This window comes from Strix uralensis, chromosome 25, assembly GCF_047716275.1.
Source record: "Strix uralensis isolate ZFMK-TIS-50842 chromosome 25, bStrUra1, whole genome shotgun sequence".
In the NCBI taxonomy this organism is placed as follows: Eukaryota; Metazoa; Chordata; class Aves; order Strigiformes; family Strigidae; genus Strix; species Strix uralensis.
In genome coordinates this window covers 7,311,771-7,321,963 of record NC_133996.1, presented here as the reverse complement: position 1 = coordinate 7,321,963, position 10,193 = coordinate 7,311,771, and the positions used below count along the sequence as shown (strand labels likewise).

The following is a 10,193-nucleotide window of genomic DNA, read 5'->3' as shown; positions in this document are numbered from 1 at the left end:
GCCAGCTCCGCTCTCGTGGCAGAGCACATCTGCCAGCCCGCGACCAGCCCCTGTGCTGGGAGTCAGGGAAGCAAAGAGGAAGGAGGCTTCTCCCCAGCTCATCCCTCCGGCGGGACGCTCACACCACGGCCCCTTCCTCCGCCTTCTCCTCCTCCTCCTCTTCCCGATGCATCCCAAGGGCTGATCCTCGGGGCTGGGAGCGGTTGGGGGGAGCAGGCTCTGACCTCCAGTCCCGTGGAAACGGTTTGGCCTCCGCGGGTTTCCCGGCTCCTCTGAAATCCAATCTGGCTGCGGATTCCTGGCATTTTTTGCCAAATACAGCGCATCTGTCACTGCCTTTGATTCTGATTGAAATATAATTTGTTTTACAGGTAGATGGCAGGCAGCAGGGACCAGCCCGGGGGCTGGGGCGCAGGGGAGCGGGGTGAGCCCGATACAGCCCCCTCTGCCCCCTTCCCCTGTTTTTGAGTGGTGTTTTCCCCAGAAAACCCCATGGGAAACGCAGACGATGGGGTGCTGCGTGTGGGCACCGCAGGGCAGGGCTGGGGATGGGGACAGGGATGGGGACAGGGCTGGGGATGGGGCAGGAGCAGGGCTGGGGCCGGGCTGGCAGCGATGCCCGGCTCCCGCTTCCCCCCTCGGCACTGGTGGCTTTGCTGGCCCCTCCCCGGAGAGGAGCACCAGCACTGTACACCCTGGGGTTGCTTTTCTTTCCCTCAGCCTACAAAAACGACCAGAATCTACAAAAATAAGAGCGTTGATTTTAAATTTTGTGAGGCCAAGAGGACAAACCCTCTATAGCATCCTCCTCCTCCTCCCTCCATCGCAGGACCCGCTGGCGCTCCTGACATCAGGTTTTCCAGCCCCAACCCTGCCATCACGGGCAGCACGATGGTCCCAGTGGCTCCTGTTCCCACTGGGAACGTCAGACCCGCGGCCTCGGCCATGCAAAGCCCCTCGTGGCCGGGGATATGGCACGGCCACGCAGCCCGGAGCCACGGTGGCCCCCGTGGCCATATCTCTGCCCGGCTGACCCGACGCTCGGCCCCGGTTTCTGCTGGTTGTGGGGAGATCTGCTCCCACCCGGCCACCAGCTCCCCTGGGACCCCCCCACCGCCCCCCCCCCTCGTATTTACCCGAATGTGTTTACAATTACACCAAATGCCGAGCCGCCGGTGGCCGCTGCAGCCGGGCCAAGTCAGCAGCGGGGCAGCGCGGGGTTGGAGGTCAGCACGCTGTTTACTTTAATTTCTCTGAGAGCTTTTTGGGAGATTTCCCTCCTCCGTTATTAAACTCAGATGAGCCGCTGGGGAGGTTAGGTCGCATGTGGTTCAGGGCACTTTTTTCTTTTGTAATTCTTTTTTCCTTTTTTTGTAACGTTTCACCCTTAACTCTTTCGGGACGGGTTCCCCATCTCAGCACCGGGGACCCCGGCAGTGGGACGGTGGCTCCCTGGGTGACCTGTGTCCCGGGTGGGCTGGTGCCCGGGTGCTCTTGGCCACGAAGGCGCCCGGCCAAGCCCATCCCAGCATCGCTGTGTGGCCGAGCACAACCCCCCCACGGCCATCGCCCGCGCAAGGGGCCCTGCCCAGCTCCCAGCACCCACAGCCAGGCCGCTGCCCCGTGCAGGACCAGGCAGGAGATGGGAACTGATGGGAGCCCGGGCAGGGGAAGAATGTGGAAATCTCCCAAAAAACATGTTTCATTTCCTCCTAGTGCTGCAGCTGCCAGCCCACACGCCTCCCCCCGCGCGCCAGCGCTCACTTGGTCTCCCAGCCCGAGCGCTGGTGTGCACACTCTGAGCGTGCAGTGAGCGTGCAACGGGCATGCAGTGAGTGTGCAGTGAGTGTGCAGTGGGCGTGCAGCGGGTGTGCATTGCACTTGCACACTGGGCAGAGGGGCTGCAGGCAAGACCTGGGGAGCAGCAACGCCAGCACTTGGCGCCCCACAGCTCCTCGGCAGGGCTGCGGGGTCCCTGCCCTCGGCGCAGGCCCTGCCTGAGGCCGAAGGCCCTTTCCCCTCCCTGCGCCATCCCAGTCCCAGCTGCCAAGGCTGGATGCGGCCACGCACGGGGCCGTCACCCCGCGGGTGCTGCAGCCCCAAACCCATCCCGCGCCGGGCAGCACTTGACTCCGCGGTGCTGCCTCCCTGGCAGAGAGGTTGGGCACTGGCCGAGTCCACAACACGGGGCCGACGGCACGTGGGCACGGGGCTGAGCGCGAGGGCTCCTTCTGGGACCAATTTTGTTCAAAGCCCGTGGCACGTTGCATCGGTTAACGGGACGCACGGCAGATGAGAAGCAGACGGCGGCCTGCCTCGCGCACGGGGCGAGGGCGGGAGCACGGGGACCTGGGCGCTGGCTCAGGAGGGTGATTTCCACCACGGCCAGTGCCGAGCTCCCATCTCTGGTGTTTCCCCGCCGGGTCTCTGCCGGTGCAAGGTCCCAGCGGCCGTGGGAGTCCCCTGTATGCCCGAGGGGTCCTGCAGCCAGGACAGATGCTGAGCCCAGGGGAAGGGTGCTGCACCCAGGGTCCAGGGACCTGCTTTGGAGGAAAAATCTGGTGCCGGTGCCTTCTGGAGCAGCTCCGGGCGGTCACCCCAGCACCCTTCTCCCCTCTGAGCCCCGAGCTGCACTGTGCTTATCTCGCCCAGGACGCCCAGCTCTGGAACCCCAGCGCATCAGGTCCTGTGCTCAGTCTTCCTAAATGGTTTTTAATTTCCTGGAGGGAGAGCTTTTAATTTATTTCTGGAACAAAGTGGGGGAAGGGGAAGACGACTCCGAAATCCATCACTAAGCCCCCTCCACTTCCAAACCTTCTCTTTCCCCCTGCCCCCAAAGGGGTCCACCCCCCGTGTCCCCATGTCCCCACTCTCCTGTGCCCCGAGCTGGGGTTCCCCGCAGCCACCCCCGCTGGCAGCATCCTTGGGGCGAGGGGCAGCTGGGGCTGAGGGGACGGCTGGCTCGCAGGGGAACGGAGCTGTTTTCATTGCAAGCAGCAAATCCCTCTGGTCTCCATCAGATACAGATAATCCTGGGGCTGGGGGTGTGGGGCTGAACCTGAGCTGCACCCGTGCAAAACCAACCCCAGCGAGACAGACCCCTGCAAACGCTGCTCCCGGGTCCCTCCACGAACCCAGCACTGACCTGGCTCCTGCCATGGCTGGCATTTGGGGGAGGCACCCCCAAACACGGGGGGTTCCCGCCAGCACCCGTGGAGCTGGAGCCAGCGCCGCAGGTTTGCAGCAGGCTCCAGCACGGCCGCACCCACCGGCCCTACGGGAATTCCTGGCACGGGGACCAGTAAAGCCCAGAGAGAGGAGCAAACCCCACTCCTGCCCCACGAGCCAAACTTCAGCTGAACTGGTGGTTTTCTTTTGCTTGTTGAAGTCTAAACCAGTGATGGAAAAGGCCTGTTTCGATGTGCCTCCTCTCAGTGACCCAAAGAACGTCCCTGAATGGATGAAACTTTCCTCCTTGCTCTCAGTGACAAATATTTTGCTTTGCTTTGAGTTCAGGCCCCGGGAATGAAACACAAACCAGCACTAAGAAGCAAAGGCTCAGCTCAGGGCAGAGCAGAGCTGAGCCCATTGTTTGCCAAACTCTTTTTGTTTTCCTGCCCATTCACAGACGCCTCTGAGTCGGTTTCTGCCTTTCCTGTGTGACGGGAAGGTTTTGTTTCTTTAATCTCAGGCTTTCCTAGGAGGAGTGCTGCAGCCCAAGTGCCCCAGTTCCAGCTCTCAGTCCTACCCCACCTTGATTTCTCCTCGATGGAGGTGTCGAAGCCTTTGGGGCAGGAGCAGCCGGGAGCAGGAGAGGCTGCCTTGGGGCTGTCAGGCAGATGGGAACTTAAAAGAACTTATTTATCACTTACAGGCGTTATTCCACTGCTCCGAAGCCTTGCAATGTCATGGGGGAACATCTGCTCTCGGTGTTTCTCCCCCATGTCCCACCTCCAACAGTCCAGAGCATCCAAGAGGATCTTTGTCCACCCTGAAAGCACCTTCATCCCCTCCTTCCTCCCCCTCGGGGGGGGGGTGGGAGGTCCCGAGCCCTTGGCTTTGGACAGGGTGGGCTTGGGCTGTGGAGCCCTTGGGCCGACGGCACAGTGGCCGTGCCATGTCCATCCCAAAAATACCCCGGGACGCTGGTGAAGGCCACGTTGGGTGGACCCAGCAGGAGATGAGACCGTCCCTGCTCGGGGCAGCTCTGTGGGTACCAGGGGGTCTGCAGCGCCCCGGCTGCACCCCCCCCCAGGCTCCCAGCCCCAGGCCACCGGCCTCGCCGCCGTGCGGTGCATCTCCCCCACCCAACCCCCCAACACGCCCCACAAAAGCGTCTTTATGTCCCAAAACACTCATGGTGCTTCATGTGACCCCCCCGGGCCCGCCCAGCGCTCGTGGGAGCCATTTGATGTTGTTGAGCCTTTTCCTTTCCCACCAAGTGGACACCCCGGCTCTGGGTGGGGGGATAAAGGCTCCATTGAGAGTGTAGGTCCCGCTGTCCCCCCCCCGGCCCCGCGGGGGGGTTCGGGGCTCACGGGACATCCCGGTATCCTGCCCGTGGGTGCACCCACACGCACCCAGCCCCACGCACGGCCCCGTTCCCACCCCGCGCCGCTGCTGTGGGCGGCGGGGGGGCTCCCACCCTTCTCCCTGGCCGGGCGGACACGGGTGGGAATCTTCCCCTTTCGCCCCCCGCCCCGGGCAGACACGGGGGGAATCTCGCGTGGGATGCTGAGGCTGCGCACAGGCGCACGGCACCTATAGAGCTCCATATGCCCCCGAGCGATGCGCGCACGCAGGCGCGGCGGGCAGGGCCGAGCGCGGCCGGGGGGGCCGTCGGAAGTGCGGCCGTGACCCCTCCCCACGCGGGGCCGCTTCCGCTCCCACCCGCGGCGGCGGCGCGGCGGGCCCGGGGCCGCGGTGAGTGTTCGCTGCCGGGGCCGGGGCGGGGGGAGCGGGGCGGGCTCGGGGGTCGCAGCCCCTCCATTTCCCGGTGCCGCCTTTCCCCCCCCCCCACCCCCCGCGCGGTTTCCCGGCGCAGTGCGGCTGCGGGCGGGGGGGACCCACCGCCGCTTCCTTTCCTCCCCCCCGCCCCCGGTGCCCCCGGGGGCGCTGTGCAGGTGCAGGGGTGCCCCACGGCTCGCCCCCCACCCCCCCGGGGTCTGCGCCCCGCATCCTCCCACGGGGCCGCCCTGCCCCAGCTCTGCCCCACGCGGGGGGTGACGCGGTTCCACGGGGGGGTCACCCCGTCCTGGGCAGGGTGTCAGCGTGCCGGGGCTGCGGTGCGTGGTCTTGGGGGGGGGCAAGCTTTGGGTAGCCCCCCCGGCCACGCGCGGGCTCTCGCCCTCCCCGGCTGGTGCCATCCTTGCCCGTAGAAACAGCGTTTTTGGGTCTGAGCGCTGCTGCCCCGGGCATCGCCCCGCCGTGGGGCACCACCGGCCGTGGGGCGGGTGGCCGAGGCCGTGGGACCCGGGTTGCCCCACGCCACGTCGCTGCCGCAGCCCCCGCACCCCCGAGCTGGGTGTGCTGCACCCCGGCCCCCCCCTGCCTTCCCAGGGGTGAAACTGGGACACTCGATGGGTTTTTTCGTCCCGGGGTTCTTGTGAGAGAGGCTCAGAGACGGGCTCTCGCTGCCCATGACCCGACAAGAAACGCTGGGCTAACCTTGGCTTTCCCGGTCCCGCAGAGAGGGCAGCGGCCCAGTGGGGTTACTGGTTTGGCCACTGGTGGAGACAAGACCCAACCCACAGCCCAACCCGGGGGAGACAACAAGGGTTTGTGCGGAGGAGCCCGGGCAGCCTCACCTGCTTAAATAAATTTTATTGCTGTTAGAAAAGCGGCTCCTTCCAAGCAAACCTCTACCAGCGCTGAATTAATTGCGTCTGCCGCAAGCAGAGATGCTGCTGGAGCCGAGCTGTGTGCCCACACCCCGCGATCCCCCGACAGTCACCCAGGAGAAGCCACGGAAATGTGGTTTTGGGCTGGAGCTCACAGGGAGGAGAGATTTGGGGGGGATGCCTGCCCTGAGCTTCGAGTCGCCCCTGGACAATGTTTCCTGGGGACGCGCTGAGAGCAGCGGCCACGCGCCGGGAAAGGACGAGCCGTGACTTGGGTTCGGTTGCTTTACAGAGGGGCAGATACGTAAGAGAATGTTTTATGTCGCGGCAGCGGGTCGGAGTTCTGGCTGTGCCAGCCCGCGGACGCGTTACGGCTCTGCCTCTCTCTTGCAGGCAGGAGAACGGCGAGATGTTTGCCGTCTGCCCGCCCGGTGCCCCGGCCAACGCCCCGTTCCGGCAGGGCCGGGGGGGTCCGGCGCTGGGCACGGCCGCGGCAGGGGCCGCGTGCGGGCCGGACTCCAACTCCAACTTCGTGGGAGAGGTGTGTGACAGCAACGAGAACTGGAGCCGGCCAGCGCCGGGGTCCCCGCCGGAGGAGGGCTCCAGCCGGAGCGAAAACACGGCAAATCCGTCTGATAATCTGCTGTTATTAATGCAGAGACAGATGGGCCAGGCCCGGCTTAGAGACGCCGCCCCGAGCCTGGGCGCCGCGCGGCCGCGTCTCCCCGAGCCGGGGGTGCGCAGCCCCCCCGAGGGAGCTGAGGTTGGCGGGGCGGGGGGCCAAAACGCTGCTGCCGAGGAGCCGGCCGGGGGATGCGGCAAGCCCCCGAGCTCCCCCGTGGAGGACAACGGCTACGCCAGCAGCTCCCTCAGCATCGACAGCCCCGACAGCACCTGCGGGAGCACCTGGGACCCTCCCGCCGCTGCCCCCCTCCCTGGGAGCCCACCCCAGCCAGGGGTGGCCGAGCCCGAGCCGGGGACCCTCTTCCCAGCGCTGGCGGAGGCCGTGCAGCACCTCCAGGACAAGGAGCGCTTCAAGGAGCAGGAGAAGGAGAAGCACCACATCCAGCTGGTGATGTACCGGCGCCTGGCCCTGCTCCGCTGGATCCACGGCCTGCAGCAGAAAGTCGTGGACCAGCAGAACCGGCTGCAGGAGAGTTTCGACACCATCCTGGACAACCGCAAGGAGCTCATCCGCCGCATGCAGCACGGCCCGGCGTGCCCCGCCGCGGCGGCCACCCCCAGCCCCTGAGGTGCCACCGTGGCCCAGCCCTCGCCCTCCCGGCCGGCACAGGGCTGGCTGGCGGCGTCTCCGTGCCATACGCCGGTGCCAAGCGCTCGCCAGGCGCCTGGGTGCCCGCCCTGTCCTTCCCATCTCTCCAGCATTCATCTCCATTTTCCCTCTGCACAGGAATTAATTTTCTTCCGCACCGTGTCCCACCAGTCTGGGGACTGCGTGGCGTCAGGCAGGGTAGCCCTCAGGACCGTGGGGTTTGCTGAGCTCGCGAGGCTCATCTTTTAAATCTAATTTATGGTCCTTTGTAGGAGCTGGCTGAGCTGCGTGTGTGTGCCGGGACGGGCCCCATGGTGACCCCCATGTGGCAGCCGCCTGGCAGCGAGGGCCTCGGGGCAGCGAAGCTTTTAAACATACCTGGGCAAAGCCCTTCACACGCCCGAGCACAAGCTCAGCTCGTCCCCCCCCATCGCACCCGCAGCCGCGTGCCCGTACGGAAACAACCACGTTAAACACTGCTCGTGCCTTGGGTGCGGGCAGGGTGCCCTGAGCTGCTCCTGGGGACTCGCCCCGGTGCGCCGCTTAATGAAGCACCAGTAAAAGCTTTGCAGATAAGATCTAAACCCATGCAGAGAGAGAAAAACCAAGTCATTCTGAAAAGTCACCTCAGAATGCTTAAAAATAAATTTAAAGTGTCAACTGATTCAAATCCGATATATTGTTTTTCAATTCAGTGTTAGAGAGGAGTTAATTTAGGTTTTTCCTCACAGCCAGTGTGTATGTCTGCACATCTGTCTGTCGCGGGAGATGCTTTAACACGGTGCATGATCAGGAAGCTGCTTGCAAACTTGTGCTGTTGGTGTTTATATTAATTTATCACTTGAAAGCAAAGAGAGTATTTTTTTCTAATCTACATTTTATCCAGTGAGGACTGCATACAGAACACGAAGAACAGTCTTCTTAAATAGAGATTAAAAAGGAGATGCTGTGTTTGTTTGCTGTATTTTGCTGTGTTAATATGACATGTATTCTATTGAAGTTGCTGATGTGGAAGGAGCGGCAGCGGGGCGGTGTTGCTGCAAGCCGAGGGCTCCCCGCCCTGCCCGGAGTCGCTGCGCAAAGCCAGGCCCTAATTTCGTTTCTCGTCTGCAAAAAGAGGAGGGTGCTGAGAGATTTCAGAGCTGCCACATGCCCCCAGCCAAACGTCGGAGGAGCGGAGCTGGGAGGTGGCCGTGACTTCGCCGGGACCCCGCTTTGCTGCCGGGGCGCACGGCTGGACGGCACAGCCCGGCAGCCTGGGCAGATCCCGGCGCCACCGACCGCTAGATGCTACTGCACCACAAAGAAATAACCGCGGCCGAGCCCGGCTGGACCCGCGGGGCTGCACCCAGCCTCCTCCCGTCCCGCACCGGGGCTGCTGCCGCTGGTCGGTAAAAAGATCCACAAAACTCTTGCTTCCGACGAGGACGTTTTGGTGGCGAAGGGCACGGAGGGAGCCGGCGGAGTCCGGCAGCACCCTGGCCAGGCTGGCGCTGCCTCGCCGTCCTCCTGCTCGCTCGTGTCCGGTGCCTGCTGCCTGTGTCGTACCCCAGACGTGTGCTCGTGGGCATGTTGCACACCTTAATAAAAGCCGTGGAGGTGAAAGAGCTGAGCCCGGGTGGATTTGTTCCTTCTCAAGCCTGGGAGCAGGCGCCCCGTGCTCGCCGACGGGTGCTGGAGCGTGCGCTCGGGGGAGCGTGGGCGAGCGGCAGGTCGAGGGTACAGATCTGGGCACCCCCCGGCCGTCCCCGCATCCCTGGGCACGCGCCGGCCGGTGACACACTGCTCCAACGCCGGCAGTTCATTCATGCTCAATTTAAAAGCCTTTTTTGCTTTTAAAAACCCAAGTGTGACGCTCCTCCGGTCTCCCCCCGTGGCCGTGGGGCAGTGGGTGGTGGGGAGCCGGCGCTGGGGTGCAGTGCGGGTGCAGGATTTACCCTCTGCCCCGGGAGAGCGGGGGGAGCAGATTCCCCGGCCCCCGCCTGCCCTGCCCTGCGGCCCGGCTAATCGGGGGGGCTGGGAGGCTGCTCTGAGCTGATGGGGGTGGCAGATAAAAACACCTGAGTGTTGACCCAAAGGTGACTTTGCCTCAGGCCTCGCAGAGATTAACTAGAGATGAAAAACCGAAGCTGTAGCAGGCCTTTGAACCTTCCTTCACCTTTTTTTCTCCCCCCCCCCCCCTTCCTGCTGCTCCTTTACAGCCTCAATCTGTGGGAATTCAGGGATGCAATAGCCCCTTTCGCAGACGCAGGGGCTGGGTCAGCGATTCATGAAGGGCAGAGTGGCTGCATTTTTCTGTCTTTATACGTGTCCTGCGGCCGGGGCTGCCGGGAGGTTTGTCCTTGGCGGGTTCGTTAGGACACGCGGGTGCTCCCGCGGGTGCTCGGCTTTAAGGCCGGTTCCCACCTCGGCTCTGCCCGCGGAGCACACGCTCCGGCAGGTTTAGGGGAACATGAGACCTCCCGGCCCCGCAGAGAGACCGAGCGATTCTCTGTTTATCTTGGTTGAGTGCTTTACACAAATAATTATTTCCAAGGTAAATATTGTGAAAATCCAGATTATTTGCTCAAGAAATGAAAGAATAACTGCGGGGGCACATCAAAGTGGCGGATCTGCTCCGCAAGCAAGAGGCTTCCTCCTCGGTTATTGGGAGCCCCGGTGCTTGTGCCCCCAGAGCTGGTTTGAGATGGCCAGTGCTGATTTGCAAAATCAACTTCAGACAGAGTTTTTTCCACCCCCAGCTCCGGTGCCCAAATGAGATTTGGGAATTAATTAAAAACCCAACCAACTGCAGGGGGAAAAACAATAAAGACACAAAAAGCTGCAAGGCTGAGCCTGGGCCAGCTTGGGGGGAGCCAGGGCCCTGCTCTGCCCCTGGGCACTCACCCCCTGGGAGTCTGTAACTCTGTAACCTCCCCCCCGCACCCAGCACTCGGCTCCTCTGCGGGTGCGGACCCAGCCCCGTGCAGGATGGGTGCAACGGGCAGGCACCAGCTCGGCGCTGGGGACAGGGATGCGCCCGAGGACCACGCTGGGGACATCTCCATCCGCAGGGATTTCCAAGCCTCGGTAAATAAGGG

The 10,193-nt window shown here is 63.6% G+C and overlaps 1 protein-coding gene across 3 annotated transcripts; it reads left to right on the top strand.

The window, feature by feature from the left end:
• The first annotated feature begins 4,863 nt into the window (after positions 1 to 4,863).
• Positions 4,864 to 8,718, top strand: C25H1orf216 (chromosome 25 C1orf216 homolog). Of its 3 annotated transcripts, XM_074894444.1 has the most exons (3): positions 4,901 to 4,923; positions 5,836 to 6,144; positions 6,234 to 8,718. In XM_074894444.1, the coding sequence occupies exon 3, from the start codon at positions 6,250 to 6,252 to the stop codon at positions 7,090 to 7,092; it is 843 nt and encodes a 280-aa protein (XP_074750545.1). In that variant the 5' UTR covers positions 4,901 to 4,923; positions 5,836 to 6,144; positions 6,234 to 6,249; the 3' UTR covers positions 7,093 to 8,718. The 3 variants fall into 3 exon arrangements, with proteins under 3 accessions (XP_074750546.1, XP_074750545.1, XP_074750544.1); XM_074894445.1 differs by lacking the exon at positions 5,836 to 6,144 and having other exon boundaries at positions 4,864 to 4,923; XM_074894443.1 differs by lacking the exon at positions 4,901 to 4,923 and having other exon boundaries at positions 5,234 to 6,144.
• Positions 8,719 to 10,193: the final 1,475 nt, after the last annotated feature.